General features: G+C 43.6%; 2 protein-coding genes across 3 annotated transcripts in view; both read left to right on the top strand.

Moving 5' to 3' along the window:
* eif4enif1 (eukaryotic translation initiation factor 4E nuclear import factor 1) overlaps positions 1-5,108 on the top strand; it is a 33,053-nt gene extending 27,945 nt beyond the window's left edge. The window contains exons 17-19 of the mRNA XM_045223796.1: positions 2,593-2,928; positions 3,409-3,585; positions 3,862-5,108. Of these exons, the coding sequence (XP_045079731.1) occupies positions 2,593-2,928; positions 3,409-3,585; positions 3,862-4,061 (713 nt within the window). The 3' untranslated portion in view covers positions 4,062-5,108. The remainder of the gene's footprint in view (positions 1-2,592; positions 2,929-3,408; positions 3,586-3,861) is intronic.
* A 73-nt stretch (positions 5,109-5,181) lies between these two features.
* On the top strand, positions 5,182-15,173 carry LOC121578179 (POZ-, AT hook-, and zinc finger-containing protein 1). Of its 2 annotated transcripts, none has more exons than XM_041892352.2 (4): positions 5,182-7,234; positions 7,417-7,480; positions 7,722-7,893; positions 13,403-15,173. In XM_041892352.2, exons 1-4 carry the CDS (start codon positions 5,970-5,972, stop codon positions 13,906-13,908), a joined length of 2,007 nt encoding a protein of 668 aa, XP_041748286.2. In that variant the 5' UTR covers positions 5,182-5,969; the 3' UTR covers positions 13,909-15,173. The 2 variants fall into 2 exon arrangements, with proteins under 2 accessions (XP_041748286.2, XP_041748287.1); XM_041892353.1 differs by lacking the exon at positions 13,403-15,173 and adding an exon at positions 10,097-11,915.
* The last annotated feature ends 5,854 nt before the right edge of the window (positions 15,174-21,027 follow it).

The raw sequence follows: 21,027 nt of genomic DNA, 5'->3' as shown, positions 1-21,027 counted from the left end.
TTTGACATGGGTTTTTCTGGATTTTCTTTGTTATTCTGTCTCTCACTGTTCAAATAAACCTACCATTAAAATTAGACTGAATTTCTTTGTCAGTGAGCAAACATACAAAATCAGCAGGGGATCAAATACTTTCTTCCCGCACTGTACATATCTTTCCATAATTTACCTAAGGATAAAAAACAAGCTTTGCTTGATTTACAATGCGATACGTCAGTCCTTACCCACCCTGCTGATAAGGGTGGTTCGGTTGTACTCATGGATAGGACAGTTTATGTAAATGAGTGTCATAGACAACTGCTTGACAACACCTTTTACGAGAAACTCAGAAGTGACCCCAATTTCAGAACAGATGGGTATTTTAAGTTCTGGTCAAATAACCAAAAAAGAACATGACTTTTTGGCTATTCAACACCCTAAAATTGCCACTTTCTATACTTTGCCGAAATTACACAAGAATGTTACAAAACCTCCAGGGCGCCCTATTGTAGAGTGAATTGATGCAGTAATGGCCCCTTTATCGATTTTTGTTTACTTTTTTTATTAGACCACTAGCAGAACAGCTCCCCTCCTTTGTAAAGGACATCAGCAGTATGATCTTTATCATTGAATCTCTTGATCCTCTCCCTGATAATACCTTGTTTGTTACTTGATGTTGAGTCGTTATACACAAATATTCCACACGAGGGCAGTATGGAAGCATGGAACATTTTCTTCTACAACGTGACCCTAATGAACTACCTTCCAGTGCATGCATTATAATATTGGCTGAAATAGTACTCACAAACTACTTCATGTTTCTAAATGATTTCTTTATTCAGACTAAGGGTACTGCTATGGGATCCCCTATGGCTCCTAACTATGCTCATTTGTATGTGGGTTACATGGAGAAACAGTCAATTTTCAATCCTCAAATTATTTGGAAACGGTACATTTTATATTTTTGTTGTATGGAGGGGTGATTCAAAACAGCTCCAGGCATTCCATGCTTTTCTTAACTCTTGTTCTGAGCACCTGAGACTTACTATGCAATCTGACACATGTCAAATCAGTTTCCTTGATCTTCTGATTTTGTGTGAGGATAATGTTCTATACACTGATCTTTACAGGAAACCTACTGATCGTAACAGTTTGAGGGCTGATAGTTGTCACCCGCTTCCCTTGAAAAACAGTTTGCCCTACAGCCAATTCTGTCGATTTCAAAAGAATTTGCAAAAAACTATCTGATTTCGACAGAAATATATGGCTGAGACACAAAGAAAATTCAAGGGGGGGTAATAAAATGGTCAGATAAAACTGCCATTGAGAAAATTCTAAACAAATCGAGACATTCTCCTTCAAGGATAGTCTTGCAGAAAGAAGCATTCTTGTGTTCTAACTACACTCTATTCAAAGTGCTCTGAACAAATTAAGGGAATCGTTCACAAACATTGGCACATTCTAAGATCCGATGACCGTATCGGTAATGTGTTTTCGGACCCTCCCATGGTCATATTCTCGCGAGGCAGAAATCTCAGATCAAGTGGTAAACTCTGATTTACCACTCCAAAATACCCCTGCACAACGTCTAGTTGCGCCTCTACCGGATGGAAACTACAAGTGTAATGGCTGTGCTCAATGAAATTGCACTTACAAATGTAGATCCTTCAAACAGGGAAACAGATCCCAATCCAAGGTGTTATCACGTGCTCCACTAAGGCAGTTATTTATCTTATAACTTGTCCTTGTGGTAAAGATTATGTGGGTAAAACAAAGCTCAAATTAAAAGTATGAATCTCGGAGCATTGTAGCACCATTTAGGTGCAAAAACTTGACACCCAGTCGCGGCCCACTTTTTGGAAGCGACCCACCCGATTTTGTCCCTTTTTTATATCGGCATCGAACATGTCACCCTCCCTCAGAGAGGGGGTGACCTCGACAACTTATTGTTGAAACGAGAGGCTGCCTGGATCTTTAATTTAAAGACCCTTGCTCCCTTTCGGTCTCAACATAGACTTTGATCTGAAGCCATTCTTGTGATTATTGTGATTTTGCTATTCATTATAAATGTTTGTAGGCCTATGTAGCCAAATTGTATTTATGATCGTATGCGATCCATTCATGTTTTTTGTATGTTCTGTTTATATGTGAATTAACCAATGATATCAGGCCACACCCGGCCATGATTACAGACACGTGTGTGTCCTTTGACACTATATAAACTAGTGACCCGCAGTGTTTGTCATTATACCCTGAAGACTGCTTGTCTGTCGAAACGTTGGTTATTAAATTATTGCATCTGAGCTCCTACAGTGTGCGGCTCTCCTTTTCTTTTTCAAGTGTTCTACTCCGTTAGTCAGCACCTCGCCTAAATAGGTGTGCGTTTCTTTTGCCTCAAAATGTGCACGTCAGTAATGACATTGTTTGGGAAATCGACTGAAGGCGATCTGGGGCTTGTATTTTTTTTACACAGGCACAATAAAAAATAAAAACACATGGTAATGAACTAGTTCTCTGGTCAGGTGGATGAATGCCCTCATCTCTGCGTTTAACTTGTCTAATGTTGTTCCTGGTCCGGTCTTGTCTAATGTAGTGTTTGTGCTCTTGTGTCGTTAGACAGTAGCTCTCCCAGCTCCTTCCTGGATGGGATGGATGGTAGTGGTTCTCAGTCTGGAGGGGTGAAGGCCTGCTCCACCCCCCTGTCCTCCCACTCCCAGGCTCGCCAGCACGCCAATGACCACCAGGAGCGTCCTAGGCCAGGCTCCGCCGGGCACCACACCCCCACCCTGGTGTCCCCCAGGTCTGCCTCTCCCTTCCCCCGCCCAATCTACCCGGTACCGCTGCTATCCCATGGCCATGTGCCCATGGTGCGCCCCCCTCCGCCCCAGCTCCACCCCAGCGTGCTGCAGAGGATGCTGCCACAGCAGCTTGGCCCTGCACTGATGCAGGCAGGTTAGTACTGGTCCACTCTTGATTACATTGTATGTGTTTGAAACTGATCTACAAATCATAGTTCTTTCCAAATAACTAGTCATTTTGTGATCAATTAGTGATTCTGTGCCTCGTTTACGTAAACAAGCTAATTGCCTATGCTAAGCCAGGGGTTCTCAAAGTGGGGTCCTACCGGGGTTCCGTAGCCAGATCTCAAAATGTATTTGACTTACATTACATTTTTTATGAATATTAACAGCTTAAACAAAATAATTAGTGAAGGGATATATGGAATAAATTGAGGGTGTAATACAATTTCATATTATTAATCTACAATTTGTTCTTAACCCTGGGCAACATGGGCCTGGGAGGCTCATGGGGATATTGGTATCCACAGTGCTCCATCAATTATACACTTTTCAACCTAATACTTATTGTACTCTGAGGTGGATGGAAATGACTGATTGCTGAGGCTCTCATTGAAATCTCTCTTCATCCTAGGCATATTTCCACAGCATGTTGACCTCTCACAGCTTCAGGGGTTGCCCCCTGCCGTACTCGGACAACCCCTCTACCCCCTAGGAGCGACAGGACACCCTCTCTTTCTTCCCAGAGCCAGCAATCACATGCAGCTAGCACTCATGCAGCAGCAACTCCAGCAGCAACAACAGAGACCAAGTGAGTGACATTTTCTGGTCAGTCTGTCATTGTTATTATTCAACAAGTTCAACAAACGTAACTTTAACCTATCTTGCATATGTTGTACTAATGTTCATGCACAGTCTAAAAGATGCAGGGAGATGAGGGCACCTCAGTCTGGGCACTTTTTTATTTTTTTATTTAACCTTTATTTAACCAGGTAAGCCAGTTAATGTATCCATCTTAATGACATGGGTTTGCCAATGTTCCTCATGGCCTTCACTGACAAAATTTCATTCTCTCTCCTTCTGTCAGTGCATCCAACAGTCCCAGGCCACCAGTCACAGAACCACGCCCCTCATCGGACTAACCACTCCCAGCGACGTGGGGGTAGCCCTCCTGGTGTGGAGGGAGCTGGCCTCGCCAAGTGGTTTGGCTCAGACGTGCTGCAGCAGCCCCTTCCTTCCATGCCTGCTAAAGTCATAAGCGTAGATGAACTGGAGTTTGGGCCCTGAGAAGTTTCATACAACCAGAATGATGGATAAAGCAAGACTTAATTTTTTCCCCTCCCTTCACCTCCCCATTAGTGAAAATGTGATCTTTAATTTCTAAGACTCACAGATCCTGGAGAACGAACAGTACGTGTCCATGTTTTGTCTTAAGCCTTGAAGTCACTGGTAGCGTATTGGCCTAAACTAAAAGAAAGGGAAGGATAAGTTGTGGAAGACTTTTCTTTTCTGCAGCTTATTTGTTTTTGGGTATTTTTGTATTATCTGTTTTTTGCAATAAAGATTAAGTAACGTATAAGCCCAAAACTGTATAGACTGTGGGAATGGATCTTACTCTTCTCCCTGTACATATTTTTTTTTTTTGGTAAGGGGAAGGTTGTATCCTGCTGTCAAGTGATTACTGCCGCAGTCAGATGGAGTAGCCGCCAAGCGAAGCAAGGGTAGTCATGTCCTGGTAGTTTTATTCCCCCCGCTTCCCCATGGATTTGAACTGCACTGAGAAAGGGGCTAATGCAAGTTCAATATCCATGTTTGATTGTGGAGTTGTCCTGAGTGTTCCCTTCAAAATATGTCCTCCCTATGGCTGGGTCAGTCGGTGTCCCTGCCTGCCCTCCGTCTGGAGAGGTGGCTGGTGTGTTACAGGAAGCCCCCAGGGGGAGCAGCAAGTGCTGGTTGTGCCTTTCGTGCTCTGTGACTCTCAATTTTTCTTTGTGATTCCTTGCATCCTATCCAGTCTCTCGGCTCCTTTTCAACGGTATTGGTCTAAGGTCCCTCCCCTCGGAACTTCTTCTCCAGTGTGTTTTGAAAAGGGAGAGAGGATGTAAGGAAAGTTGTTTCAAGAGAGCCCACAGCTTTTTTTTTTTTTTTTTACTGCATCCCCCTCACACCCCGCCCCTCCCCTCCTCCAGTCACTGGAAAAGAAGCACTGCTCTGAATCATGTTATCATATTTTTTTTGTAGGGTTGGTAAAGATTCAGTTTATGGTGATGTGCTATTAAGTTAAAAGCACAAATAGAATTAATAGATAATGTTCAATAAAGAGTTCACAACTTGCTTTGTTTTTTATTTGTAAGAATTGTTGATCTAAGATTGAAGACTTAACATATGCCATTTGAAAATGCAAGATATTGTGCTGCGTATTTGGAATAATGAGTTGCTCGGTATTTCATTCGTGGGGTTGCCTGATTTGTTAAAGCAGACAGGTACAGACTAGTATTTTCCTCAGTCTTAATGAATGTCCTTCATGGTTTGTTTACATTTTTGCTTTTGGGCTGACAACATGGATTTTTACATCTTATCAAATTGGGTTTCGGTTCTCATTTTCTTGCCCTTACTCAGAACATGACAGGGCTATTATTTGCATATGCGGATGGAAGCTTTTTTAAATTGTGCAATTCTCCAAAGGCATCTGAACTTTGAACAGCAGCCTTTTAAAAAATGTATTTTGGTGTCCTAAAATCTTAAGGGGTTCCGTAAGAATTGAACGATCGGTCATGTGTCAACAACGCCTGGGCAGAGGTACTCACACCATCTCAACCTCGTCTGTGGCTGGGGGAGGGGGCTTGTGTGGGAGAAACCAGGAAGAGAAATAGTATTATTATGTATTTGACAACTTCAACCTCATGTAGCCTAAATAGCTAGTGTCTATTTGACGAATACATTTTACATGCATTACTCGACACAACGGAGACCCACTTTATGTCAAAGCGAAATGAAAATTGAGAACGATCCCGCTTTGCAACGAAAAAGGTTAAAGTTCACAGGAAGCTGGGGGGCTACCATTTTTCCCTGCTACTTAAATTTTAGATGCTAGAGAGGGAGGGGTGGTTGTCGTGGTTTTATTTAATTTCCCCCGACTATTGAGCTTTATACGTTTTTTTTGGTTTCGCCACCCCTATTCGCTAACAAAAATTGATGTTGAATGATTTCGGCATGGAGAGAATAGCGGAGCAGTCGTGGAATTCTTCATACACCTATCAGGTGAGCAAGCATAGCGCGGAGATGCTACACAACCTCAACATTCAGAGGAAAGATGGAGGCAGGTTTTGCGATGTGATCTTGCGCGTCGGTGAAGACAGCTTCCCTGCCCACAAGGCGGTACTGGCGGCGTGCAGCGAGTATTTCGAGTCCGTTTTTGGTTGTCAAACGGAGGGCGACGGGGAGGCAAAAGAGCTTGAGATGCATACGATAAGCCCCAAAGTTTTTAAAGACATTTTGGACTTTGCCTACACCTCTAGGATTGTGGTACGATTGGAATGTTTCCCCGAGTTGATGACAGCTGCTAAGTTTCTGCTAATGCGTTCTGTCATCGAGATATGCCAAGAAGTAATCAAACAGTCCAATGTACAAATTCTTGTTCCACCCTCTCGAAGAGGCGACGTCAGTTTGTTCCGTGCCACAGGGGGCTCAGAATTTAGTTTCACATTGGCTGTAGACAACATGTCAAATGGGAATGGCTTGTTGGCTAATGGCAACAATCTATTTACCAACAATGGGCAAACGCATAATGTGGACGGAAATCAGGCCAATGACACAGTCATGTCGGATGGCAGCCCCCAGTCCGCTATGCCAGTCCTGCAGCCCGTGTCTCCATCAGAGATGACAGGCAACCCGTTCCAAGAAGAGGGCTCTTCGGGTTCCAAGAGAGGCAGGGGGCGACCAAAGAAAGGCACAGCCATGGAGCCTATTAATTACAACATCAGCACCTCTGACGTTAAAGAAGACATTGAGCAGCTATTTCCTTGTGGAATATGTGGCAAAGCATTTACAGAGGCTGTGCGGTTGAGAAACCACGAAGCGCAGCATGGAGCGTCCAGCCATGGCGCGAGTAGCAGCAACTGCTTGTCTGGCGAGGGAGGCCCTACCTCGATATCGCACTCTGGTCAGCCCGGTCTGTTGGAGAATGGCATGCCCTTGCATGGAGGAGTAGGCCTAGATAACAGCCGTAAGCGCGAGAGGACGAGACGTCACGTTGGCTGTGACATTTGTGGGAAGGTTTTCCGGGATGTCTACCACCTGAACCGACACAAGTTGTCTCATTCCGGGGAAAAGCCATATGCTTGCCATGTCTGTGGCCTGCGGTTCAAGCGCAAGGACAGGATGTCATACCATGTGCGGTCACATGATGGATCTGTGGGCAAACCTTACGTCTGTCAAAGCTGTGGAAAGGGGTTTTCCAGGTGAGCTATGGGCATTTATTGTGGTAGGCCTATACTGACACCACTACTTCCGGTGCATTCCCTATTCTATTCTGAAGCGTTCTGTGATCTGGAGGGAAAATGAAGACATATGGTGGTCTTATTCAGAATCAGTAGTCTGCTGTCTGCATCTGTCTCAACGTGCCTATGTTTGATTTATTCAGGCCAGACCATCTGAATGGACACATCAAGCAGGTTCACACAACAGAGAGACCCCATAAGTGCCAGGTGAGACAACGGCAACAACTGGATCCTCTTAGAAGAGTGGATGCGGATGCAATATTTGTCACAAAGAATGAACAGCACACTTCAAATCTGTCAGTGTGGTATTTGCTTGTTTTAATGATTTAGTTGTCATTCTTGTTTATTTAGAATATGGTTGAAAGGTTGTTGATAAATGAATAGTGTTTCTGTACATAACATGTATGGGGGCATATTATTTTACCTGTATTTTCCTCCTGTTCTTCAGATTTGTAATGCCTCCTTTGCTACAAGAGATCGCCTGCGGTCCCACCTGGCTTGTCATGAGGACAAGATCCCCTGCCAAATGTGTGGGAAGTACCTCCGAGCTGCGTACATGACCGACCACCTCAAGAAACACAGTGAAGGACCTCACAACTACTGTGGTATATGCAACAAAGGTAACCTCAGGCCTAGGGTGCAGCATCATCGCCACATACCTGCCAGTAGAATCAGGGTGGGAGCTTCCAATCTATGAATGTGCTATCTTCTTCTTGTTTCTTAGATTTGTGTTCTTCTTGTTAACCTGCCTCTTCCAGCATGGTATTGCCATCTTGCAACAAGGATGATCTACCAAAATGTTTACTATTCAATTCTAGTACTGTAGTAACCATAAACTACCTCAGCTGGTGCAAAGCATTTGGGTTGCTTTCTACAGAAGAGCTTGTGAACTGCAATCATGGGCTATCTGCAGTTCATAGTTATAGTGTCTGCATGGGTTGTCCACAGTTTTCACCCATTTCTTCTTATTTTTGTTGTTGTCCTCCGAACATTCTCCTGCTGCCATTCTAATTGACTCTACGTTAATGCGTGCAGTCTCATTAATGTAAAAAAAAAAAAATCAGGTTAATGAATTATCCAAAATAGAGCTGTCAGCTGCTCCTAGCAGATACTTGCTAGAAGACAGTAGCTAGGTTTACATCCAATTGGCGACAGATTTTCATGTGAATATTCTAAAATATGCATAAATAAAATATGCACATTTTCCCACCTGTAGTGTGTTTCCACCAAATAGACTTGTTGCAGATAAAAATCAGTGTGTGATGACGTAGTACACACAAAATGACATTTTAACGCTTAAGTTTTCATGTACCGAATAAAAATCTAAAGTTCAATGTGTTACCATTGCATTTTCAACTCTACCGATAGTTTTCTCACAAAAACTGTTGCGTTAAATAGAAAATGTGCCTACTCTGTTCTTGGCACATGCACTGTAGCCAACAGCTCACCGAGACAGTGCGGGTAGGCTGCATGATGAGATTATTATGGATAAGTAAGTAGCGGCTTGTGCAAGCCAGAACGGCTCATAGGGCAGGATCCTATCTCCTGTTTCTGTAGCGTGAGGCAGTTTGATGTACAAGTACACCCCCTGGACAGGATGCTAGTCTATCGCAGGGCCTTAGCCCAAATCTATATCCTTAATGCTGAGTGCCAAGCAGTGATGCATCAGGTCCCATTTTTACAGTCTTTGGTATGATTTGGCCGGGGGATTGAACTCACAGCCTTCCAATCTCAGGGCGGACACTCAAACCATAAGGCCACTGATGGATAAGAGCGATAATATTTTTATTAGTCAAACGGCAGTCATCCATCGATCATCATGTCACCAGAATAAGACCCTCAATATTTATTGGAAAGGAGCATCAAGATCACCGTTCACTTTCACCACCCTGTGAAGTTCATAGCTTATTTCATCTGTAACCTAATAAACTGCATTATATCCCAAGTCGTAGTGGGAGGACCACACCATATCATTGTGTGACTCCAAGTTTACTTCGATATGATAGTTATTATATCAATATTTGTGCATAAAGGCGTTTCCACCACCATTTCTTGCATAATTCATTTTATAGACACAAAAAGATCCCACCATGTCAAACGAACAAATTATCTGTCGGCGTTTTATCAAATTGAACCGAAACTTCCTGTTTCCATCACAGCTGTCATTACTTCTTTTTTCTATATACGGTATGACTTTACTCGCATAAAAACTTTGGATGGAAACGTGGTTAGTGCTGATGTTTTATTTTTAGAAAGGCTTGATTTTGTATGTAAAAGTTTAATACTTGTGTCTTACCTGATTTGTGTGTACTACTGTAGATTATTTCAGGCCCCATATGCAGTTTGTCTTTTGGTGTGAAATTTTGCCCCAAGTCAAGATACTGTATTGGGTTGACTTGCTTCTTTTGCCTTGATTTACCTGGATGGACATGGTGTCATTCTTGTGGTAGGCCTAATAGCCTAGATAATGGAGAACAGTGGTTGCACATTGTTCACTCTTGCTTGTGGTTAGCCTGCCTCTTGTTGGTTCATATTCTTCATTGCCTTTGAAGTTAATGTGCTTCAGTTTTGCTTTTGAGGGTTGTTCCAACAGCTCAGCTGAGTTCAACAACATCATATTATTATCCTTTGTTACCAGCTCCTATATATCATTGTCTGCATGAACTTATAAAACAGAATTACACAGCGAAAGGTGGATTTGGGAAAGAGGTGTTTTTTGTCCCACAGTCATCTTTGGGTACATAACAACAGAGAGCATTCATTCTCTCCCTGCTGGGTGTGTAGTGCCACTGCCCTTTGTTGTGTTCTTCTCTGGGTCTCTAGGTTTCTCCACTGCGTCCTACCTTAAGGTGCACGTAAAATCGCACCATGGCTCGCCATTGTTCCCCCGTAGTGCCCCAGCGCACGGTGCCTTCCCTGCACCGCACGGGGAGCCGCAGATGCACGGCGGCGCCCCCTACCTCACGGGACGCCAGTGCACAGTGGAAGGCAAGCAGCCGCCCACCCCGCTCCGCTCCACCCTGCCTCCAAGCAAAGGCTATGTCTCTTCTTGCTTTGTGTTGATCATCATCTGCTCGGCTGCTTGTGGAGAAAACATGCTGCATCTGTTTTTGCAAAAACACAAGCATACACATACGCACACAAAGCATATAGGTATTCCTGCCTATGCCTGCGCAGTAATGCTAACGCTAAAGGATCCATCCCCTCTGTGCCTCCATCAGCTAACAGTAGGGACACTGTCTTCAGACGAAGCACCATATGTACAGCAGGCTGATATGGTTGTCCTGGCTAATATTGTGTATATAAAGAGCTTTTTAGGCCCATAGCAGCAGACTTCTTTCTAAATCAGCATGCATGTGTAGTTGTCTGCTCTTCTGCTTGGTTTATATAGTGAAGAGAGGAGAAGGAAAGTGAGAGGGAGTTGATTAGGGAACTTCGCTTTTTACTAAGCAGAGATCATGTGAATTAAGCTATCAATAAGGATAACTTTTACTCAATGGGTTAGAATGTGTATAGGCCTATTTCTTGAAATAAAAATATGACATCAATTTTTGAAATTGCAGCCTTTGGCGTCTTCTCTAATGGGCTACTGCCCCCCAGTGGTCAGTTTTGCGATACTGCAGGTTGTCAGGGATTCAGTCAGCTGATAAATAGCTACAACAAAGAAGTGCATGTATGCCTCCCCATGTTCCAAATGGCCTTGTTGCTCTTCAGTCAGGGTGTTCAGCATGGCAATGTGAACGCTGTCTGAAAACACTGTTTGTTGCTTGCTGTCATCTCCATCGACTTGTAGCCATTGGCCAAACCATGCACTATAATGTTGCATGTCTATTGAGTCATACAGTACAGTGCAGTGTTCCTCTGGATTCAATGGATCTTTTTTCAACTATTATTGCCATGGCAACTAGCAGCAGCCTATGGATTCGGCTATACAGTACTTCATTCTGGTAGAGAGTGAGAAGAAGTCAAAGCAATGTGGAGAGTAGGTTTGGGCGATATACCGTATACCGGGGTATTTAGACATACCAACAGTACTTGTATTTATTTTTTAGTTGGAGGGGGGGCCCCCGGCTTGGCCACCCCGCCTCGACCACCCGCCTCGCGCTCATTGCTAGCTAAGTGGCTAGATGGCAAGATCAAGCTTATTGGTTACAGCAGAGACAATCAATCCCCTCTTGGATCAAGATCCATGTTCCCTAAATTGTTTTGTGCATTAAAAAAAACATGAAAACATAAAAATATTAAAAATAAAAAATAATGAAATAGCGCCCCTTGTGTGCCCTTCCGGTAATAACTTATACCCCGGTATGGTACAGAAACAGTATAAAGGTATGAAAATCTGAATATCGCCCAACCCTAGTCGAGAGAGGTTTAGATTCTAGGTTAAAACCTTGAACTCAATTCAGTTTTTTGACTAGAAGTTGACTTCCTAGTGATTACCTATCTCCGATCTAAAATTGTTGCAATGTGGTGGCATGCTAGAATTCTAAATCTATTGGCCAACTGCTTTTATTTAGAATAAATAAAGTTTGCTGGCTTGGCAAGTAATACAGGAAAAAGTTTCATTCACTGTTTACAGTTTTGTCTATTGTAATCACTGGACAAAGTAAAGCTACTAAGTTAGATTTAGTAAGGTCTGGGTAATAGCCTGACGTATGTATGGTGTCCGCTGGCCTTGTCTGTTGTCTCTGCTGCCCCCTCTCTACTCTCTGTCTGTCGGTGGTGTAGACCTGTGCACCAGTCGCCGGCTGCTGGTCACCTTCCCAGAGGCAGATGGTCACTGCTTTCTCCCCCAGCCCGGCCCTCCCTCCCTGGGCCTGCAGCCCGAGTTGCTCCTGGGGAAACCAGGGCCTGGGGGGGCTCCGTATTTCTGGGAGTGCCACTCTGCCGGCCCGCCTGGGTTCCACCCCCTCCACGGGCCTCTGCCAGGTCAGTATGGGCCAGCAGGAGGGTGGGGGTTGGGGCTGGGCCAGCAGGAGGGTGGGGGTTGGGGCTGGGCCAGGGCACTAACAAGGCCTGCTGATTAGACGAGTAACAAGAGTTCCACTGTAAAGGGTTGGTTGGACGAGAAGATTCCAACCTCTAGGGGATGCATGGGCATAAAGAGTCAAGGAAATTTGGTTGACGGGATGCATGAGGAAAAGGTTTCCTGAAAATAAGCCGCTTAAAGTTTGTGTTTGTGGAGACGTAAGTAGTTCTGATGTGGTTTTGGTATCATGATTAAAACACGACACCTGTATCGGCCGATACAATAGCCTATTTCATATCAGATATTATGGGCCAATGTTGTACAATGTTCAATCTGAGCTAAAATAATCTGCCACAGAGTGCTACTAATAAACACTTATGTCCAGGTTGAACATTTTGAAGTGTAAAGAAATGAAGACAAAGTGGTTGTGTGGAATTGCGTTTTTTGCCCCAAACTCACTAGGAAGAAAGACTTGCTTTCAATGAAAAGTGTATTATCTATTAGGTAAATGAATGAAGCTTCGGAATGTCTGCGTACCGCATAATTTGAACAAATGTGCCCTCTGTTCCTATAATATAAATGAACACCATGTATAGGCCTCCTGTAGCTCAGTTGGTAGAGCATGGCGCTTGCAACGCCAGGGTTGTGGGTTTGATTCCCACGGGGGGCCAGTATGAAAAATGTATGCACTCACTAACTGTAAGTCCCTCTGGATAAGAGCGTCTGCTAAATGACTAAAATGTAAATGTAATGTATTTTAAGAATTGCAGTACAATTCTATTTAACAGTACTATACTCATCTTTTTGTCCCTAACAAATGGGTTTCATGAGAGTAGGTGCTTTGTACACATAGCAGTAAACTGTCCTCTGTTCATGTTGCAGGTGGTGGTGGCGGCCAACCGGAGAACAGTGCTGCCTAGTGGTCTAAATAGACAGATTTTGTGTTGTGTGTGTGTGCATGGCCTAATTTGAGGTTCTCTCCCCTTAAACTTCCCCTCCTCAACCCAACACCCACCCCTCTCTGTACTCTCCCCACCCCCACCCACCATCTCTCCCACCCTATCAACTCTCCCTCTCCTCCCAACCCCCACCTCCCCCCTGTCCCCCACCCCACCCCTCCATCTCTTCCCCCTCCCCCACCCTCTCTGTATTTACCTCAGACGGGCGGGAGAATGCTGGAAAATGCACCCATCAAGGAGAATCAGAGGGAGACGAGCCGTCGTTTGGGGACGAAATGAAGTCTCCGCACAAGTCTGAGGAAGAGGAGCTTGGGACGCCGTTCGCCTGCAACGGAGCCTCTGCCGGTACCGGGGCCGTGGGAGGGTCGCCACCAGGTGACGTTAAAGCCAAGACCAGCCAGGACTCTCCAGAGAAGAAATTCCCTTGCAGCGAGTGCACCCAGACCTTCCGCACCAAGTCCTACCTCAACAAGCACGTCAACAGAGTGCACCATCATGGGGTCCAGAAGAGTCTGGTGATGGGTGCAGGGGCAGTGTCTGGGTCAGGTCTGGGGGAGCTGGGTCCTTCCCTAGGCTCGCCCTTCTCCCCTCAACAGAACATGTCTCTGCTGGAGTCATTTGGCTTCCAGATCGTCCAGTCTGCCTTTGCCTCGTCACTGGTGGACTCTGAGGCAGGACATAGTGGGATGGAGCTGGGGGGGAAGTGACCCGTAGCTCAGTAGGGGGGAAGTGACCAATAGGTCAGTGTGGGGGAAGTTAACCTAGATTTGTGGGGGAAATGGGGGAAAGTTACCCTAGCTAGGTTTGTTCAGCCTATCAGATGTAGGGGAATGACGTTGTCTTTAGACTACTCTGCTGTTCATGGCATCATCGCTCACTCTTGTTTTATTACATTCTGTGTCATGGAGCTCGCTATTACTATCAGTATACATAATTTTTTATTAAGACCATTTCAGAGCAGAATATAAAATGTACATAAACATTCATTATTTTAACATTAAGCAACTTGACAGCTTTTTAAAATCTGGTGTCTATCTTCCTTTTTGATTGTATTTGTATTGTTGTTTATGACATAACCATGCCCTTAAGATCCGTTACCAAACACACGCACATATAAGAAACATATATTAGTCAATTCTGGTATTATCATGTCAGGTAATGGAAATACAGAGTGTGGTTTGTAACCTATGGGTTAGTACATGCGTTCACTGGGTCATTTTGAAATGCTTTGTTATTATCAACATGCTGTATACAGCTGCGGTGAAACCGGCAAACCAAGCTTCCCCCTTACTTCAGACAGAGCTCCTGAAGGGGAGAGGCTGCAGATGGAACTCTGGAGTTCTCTGGAACAATGGAACTCTGGCCCAACTCTGAATAGAATCAGTCAATTATATCAGTTTCTGCAGGGCAAGGATAAAACCCTATGGCTGTTCCATTTGAGAATGTTCTGTTCTCTTATTACAGAATTTTACAGAACAGATGTATTTGTTAGTCACGTGAAATCAATTCTAGATATTCAACAGGGACCAAGTTCAGGTTTGACTATTAGAAATCGTGAGAAATGTAGAATATATTTTATTAAGTTATTGATTGCCCTGTACGCTTTGTGCACAAAGTTTTTTATGAATTGATGTTTGAGATGTCGATGTGTTGTGCGGATTTTAGTCAATAAGTTATGCTAGATACAGGAGGCCAACAAGAGAGCGACAGAGTATTTATGCTGAAATATCTGGGTGTGTTTGGTGCTCTCTGATATGTGTGCTTTTGTCCTACGAATCTAATCAACCAGAAGGCTTTTAGTCTTTAATTGTTTGTCAGATAATTTTGCTTTATCACTTTCAGTGCATTCCTGCTTTTATTTATAGTTATATTGTGATTGTAACAAGTGTATATAACATTCATTCATATACAGTGCATTCAGAAAGTATTCAGACCCCTTGACTTTTTCCACATTCTGTTACGTTTCAGCCTTATTCTAAAATTGATTTTTTTTTTTATTCCCCTCATCAATCTACACACAATACCCCATAATGACAATGCAAAAACGGGGTTTTAGATTTTTTTGCAAATTTATTAAAAATAAAAAAACGGAAATATCACATTTACATAAGTATTCAGACCCTTTACTCAGTACTTTGTTGAAGCACCTTTGGCATCGATTACAGCGTTGAGTCTTCTTGGGTATGACGCTACAAGCTTGGCACACCTATATTTGGGGAGTTTCTCCCATTCTCTGTAGATCCTCTCAAGCTCTGTCAGGTTGGATGAGGAGCGTCGCTGCACAGCTATTTTCAGGTCTCCAGAGATGTTCGATCGGGTTCAAATCTGGGCTCTGGCTGGGCCACTCAAGGTCATTCAGAGACTTGTCCCGAAGCCACTCCTTTGTTGTCTTGGCTGTGTGCTTAGGGTCGTTGTCCTGTCTGAGATTCTGAGCGCTCCGGAGCAGGTTTTCATGAAAGATCTCTCTGTACTTTGCTCCGTTCATCTTTCCCTCGATCCTGACTATTCTCCCAGTAACTGCAGCTGAAAAAAAAATCCCACAGCTTGGTGCTGCCACCACCATGCTTCACCGTAGGGATGGTGCCAGGTTTCCTTCAGACATGACGCTTTGCATTCAGGCCAGAAAGTTCAATCTTGGCTTCATCAGACCAGATCATCTTTTTTCATGGTCTGAGGGTCTTTAAGTGCCTTTTGGCAAACTCCAAGTGGGCTGTCATGTGCCTTTTACTGAGGAGTGGCTTCCATCTGGCCGCTCTTCAATAAAGGCCTGATTGGTGGACCATCCGGTTCTTGGTCACCTCCCTGACCAAGGCCCTTCTCCCCCGATTGCTCAGTTTGGCCGGGCGGCCAGCTCTAAGAAGAGTCTTGATGGTGCCAAACTTCTTCCATTTAAGAATGATGGACGCCACTGTGTTCTTGGGGACGTTCAATGCTGCAGACATTTTTTGGTACCCTTCCCCAGATCTGTGCCTGGACACAATCCAGGCTCGGAGCTCTACGGACAATTACTTTGACCTCATGGCTTGGTTTTTGCTCTGACTTGCACTTTCAACTGTGGGACCTTATATAGACAGGTGTGTGCCTTTCCAAGTCATGTCCAATCAATTGAATTTACCACAGGTGGACTCCAATCAAGTTGTAGAAACATCTCAAGTATGATCAATGGAAACAGGATGCACCTGAGCTCAATTTCGACTCTCATAGCAAAGGGTCTGAATACTTATGTAAATAAGGTATTTCTGTTTTTGGTTTTTAATACATTTGATAAAATTTCTAAAAACCTGTTTTCGCTTGGTCATGATGGGGTATTGTGTGAGGGGAAAAAAATATATTTAATCAATTTTAGATAAGGCTGTAACTTAACAAAGTGTATATATAATCAAACCTAATGCTTGATTTAATGTTGAATGGGGATCATATACAGTGGGGAAAAAAAGTATTTAGTCAGCCACCAATTGTGCAAGTTCTCCCACTTATAAAGATGAGAGAGGCCTGTAATTTTCATCATAGGTACACGTCAACTATGACAGACAAAATGAGAAAGAAAAATCCAGAAAATCACATTGTAGGATTTTTAATGAAATTATTAGCAAATTATGGTGGAACGTTTTCTGTAAGTCTTCACAAGGTTTTCACACACTGTTGCTGGTATTTTGGCCCATTCCTCCATGCAGATCTCCTCTAGAGCAGTGATGTTTTGGGGCTGTCGCTGGGCAACACGGACTTTCAACTCCCTCCAAAGCTTTTCTATGTGGTTGAGATCTGGAGACTGGCTAGGCCACTCCAGGACCTTGAAATGCTTCTTACGAAGCCACTCCTTCGTTGCCCGGGCGGAGTGTTTGGGATCATTGTCATGCTGAAAGACCCAGCCACGTTTCATCTTCAATGCCCTTGCTATTGGAAGGAGGTTGTCACTCAAAATCTCACGATACATGGCCCCATTAATTATTTCCTTTACACGGATCAGTCGTCCTGGTCCCTTTGCAGAAAAACAGCCCCAAAGCATGATGTTTCCACCCCCATGCTTCACAGTAGGTATGGTGTTCTTTGGATGCAACTCAGCATTCTTTGTCCTCCAAACACGACGAGTTGAGTTTTTACCAAAAAGTTCTATTTTGGTTTCATCTGACCACATGACATTCTCCCAATCCTCTTCTGGATCATCCAAATGCACTCTAGCAAACTTCAGACGGGCCTGGACATGTACTGGCTTAAGCAGGGGGACACATCTGGCACTGCAGGATTTGAGTCCCTGGCGGCGTAGTGTGTTACTCATGTTAGGCTTTGTTACTTTGGTCCCAGCTCTCTGCACGTCATTCACTAGGTCCCCCCGTGTGGTTCTGGGATTTTTGCTCACCGTTCTTGTGATCATTTTGACCCCACGGGGTGAGATCTTGCGTGGAGCCCCAGATCGAGGGAGATTATCAGTGGTCTTGTATGTCTTCCATTTCCTAATAATTGCTCCCACAGTTGATTTCTTCAAACCAAGCTGCTTACCTATTGCAGATTGAGTCTTCCCAGCCTGGTGCAGGTCTACAATTTTGTTTCTGGTGTCCTTTGACAGCTCTTTAGTCTTGGCCATAGTGGAGTTTGGAGTGTGACTGTTTGAGGTTGTGGACAGGTGTCTTTTATACTGATAACAAGTTCAAACTGGTGCCATTAATACAGGTAACGAGTGGAGGACAGAGGAGCCTCTTAAAGAAGAAGTTACAGGTCTGTGAGAGCCAGAAATCTTGCTTGTTTGTAGGTGACCAAATACTTATTTTCCACCATAATTTGCAAATAAATTCATTAAAAATCCTACAATGTGATTTTCTGGATTTTCTTTTCTCAATTTGTCTGTCATAGTTGACGTGTACCTATGATGATAATTACAGGCCTCTCTCATCTTTTAAGTGGGAGAACTTGCACAATTGGTGGCTGACTAAATACTTTTTTCCCCCACTGTATATAAAAGTTTTTTTTCCTTCCTTGCTAAGTTTTGGTGGTGGTGGTTAGGTTTTCCTCACTGTGAGCGCCCATGATCTGCTGTGTACTGTTCTGGACATAAATGTTTGTTGGGGTGGGGATGGGATGAGGTTGTTCACTGGATGGTGACAGAAGTATCCCTGTTCACTGTAGACCTGGGTTCGAAAAGTACTTGAAAGCATTTGCTTGAGTCTGGCTGGAGTGACAGATGGGTGGGATTTGAACTTGTGGGACTCTGCTATTGTGCCAGGTAAGCTAAATCAAATAGTATTTGAATCCAGGTCTGGTTCACTGTGCTGTTACCTTGTTCTGGTAGTGTATACTCTACCAGTTTAGTTCTGCCACCCATAGCTTTGATCAATCAGTCTGTTTAGGGCATATTAAGCCATTTTTATATCTCCACTGAATAGTGATGCTTTTCACACAGTGGATGGAGTAAAAATCAGTTTATAAAGGCCTGTTTTTTGTGTTATTTATTGGATAAGTAAGAGACGATGCTGTTTTAGAAATATGCTCATATGATAAGCAACACTGGTGATCACCAATACATGCTATTCAATTCATCTGCTGGTTTTGGTTGTTTATTTATCTCACCTGTTTTGGTACTTCAATTTATAGGATGTTTTTATTGATTGATTGCTTAGATACTTACCTGTGCTGTTTTATTGTATTGTTATGTTGGTCTGTTGCAAAGTGCCTTCCCAAAACTGATTGTGCACAGCAGTAGATTTGAAACACAAGATGAAAAAGGACCTATTTCTCTAAATGGTCAATCATGCGCAGTGACTTGCAATGACACTTTTGTACGCATAAAAACATGCACACACAGAAGATGTACATTTGTATATGTATGTTGGTATTTTGTCATTGTACTCTGCAAGATTGTTCAACTTTAAACATTTTTAAGTTACATGTTTTGTTATAAAACCTTTGGACATATTTCAATATAAGCATACTTTTCTATAGATGTCTGTTTTTGTACACTGTTTTTGAGTCTGCCATCTCTGTCTAACTGATACAGAGTTGGAGATGAAATAAATATGTATTTGAAACTGTTCCTGAGTGTATCTTCAGTGTGTTATTGTGCCATAGTTTTGGATCAGTTGACTTTGATTTACTCTTCATGACACATCATGGTTCACTTGTTTAGCCATGTCACTATGAATGGATTCAAGATCTTCATGTGGCCATAAGTAGAAAATAAAGACAATGTCACAATAAAACATTGCAGCGTAAAGGCTATATTATTGATGAAACACAATTTAGTGTAATATACACTACCTTTCAAAAGTTTGGGGTCACTTAGAAATGTCCTTGTTTTCGAAAGAAAAGCAAAAAGAAATGTGTCCATTAAAATAACATGAAATTGATCAGAAATCCCCTTTTAACCTCCTCTCCACTATTAGGCTGAATGATCAACCCAGGTGGTATAAAGGGTAACTATGTCATAGACAGGGGAGGGTTACCCTGCATTCATAACCAAGTGGGAAGGTGGTATTTACCACATACGACTGGTGAAAATCCATTTAATGCCCATGATTTTGGAATGAGATGTTCGACGAGCATGTAGTGTATATTCATATCATATCACATTTTGAATACAACTTTTTTTCTGTTCAGGTAAAATGTACAGTTCAACTGTTGGTCCCCCGTTTGCTACTATAACAGCCTCCACTCTTCTGGGAAGGCTTTCCACTAGATGCTGTAACATTGCTGCACGGACTTGCTTCCATTCAGCCACAAGAACATTAGTGAGGTCGGGCACTGATGTTGGGCGATTAGACCTGGCTCGCAGTCGGCGTTCCAATTCATCCAAAAGGTGTTCGATGGGGTTGAGGTCAGGGCTTTGTGCAGGCCAGTCAAGTTCTTCCACACCGATCTCGACAAACCATTTCTGTATGGACCTTGCCTTGTGCACGGGGGCCATTGTCATGCTGAAACAGGAAAGGGCCCAAACTGTTACCACAAAGTTGGAAGCACAGAATCATCTAGAATATCATTGTATGCTGTAGCATTAAGATTACCCTTCACTGGAACTAAGGGGCCTAGCCCAAACCATTATTCCTCCTCCACCAATCTTTACAGTTGGCACTATGCATTCGGGCAGGTAGCGTTTTCCTGGCATCCGCCAAACCCAGATTCGTCCGTCGGACTGCCAGATGCTGAAGCGTGATTCATCACTCCAGAGAACGCGTTTCCACTGCTCCAGAGTCCAATGGTGGCGAGCTTTACACCACTCCAACCGACGCTTGGCATTGCACATGGCGATCTTAGGTTTGTGTGCGGCTGCTCAGCCATGGAAACCATTTCATGAAGCACCCGACGAACATTGACATTGACATTGCTTCCAGAGGTAGTTTGGAACTCGGTAGTGAGTGTTGCAACTGAGGACAGACGATTTTTACTCGCTACGCGCTTTAGCACTCGGCGGTCCCATTCTGTGAGCTTGTGTGGCCTACTACTTCACGGCTGAGCCGTTGTTGCTCCTCACTGAGCTCTTCAGTACGGGCCATTCTACTGCCAATGTGTGTCTATGGAGATTGCATGGCTGTGTGCTCGATTTTATACATCTGTCATAGGGATTTGGTAAATCCTTGTCGCAATAAAAATATTGGTCATAAAAACCCCATCATAACTTTCCTGATCAGTTTATATAGAATTCACCATTAAGGCTTTATGTGGATTACATTCAACCCTTCAAGATATTGGCAGTGGCATACCGCAGTTTCCGAGCAAGGCCCCCCCCCTTGCTGTTTTAAAGCTAATTTCCTGCAATTCTACACATTTTGCCATGGGGCAGAGAGAAACAATAAGAGTTGTATAGCTAATCTCATGCTATTCTACAAATTCTTCCATGA

Source organism: Coregonus clupeaformis, chromosome 12, assembly GCF_020615455.1.
Source record: "Coregonus clupeaformis isolate EN_2021a chromosome 12, ASM2061545v1, whole genome shotgun sequence".
NCBI classification, from domain to species: domain Eukaryota; kingdom Metazoa; phylum Chordata; class Actinopteri; order Salmoniformes; family Salmonidae; genus Coregonus; species Coregonus clupeaformis.
The sequence above is the reverse complement of the archived record's forward strand: the minus strand, read 5'-3'. Positions and strand labels throughout refer to the sequence as shown.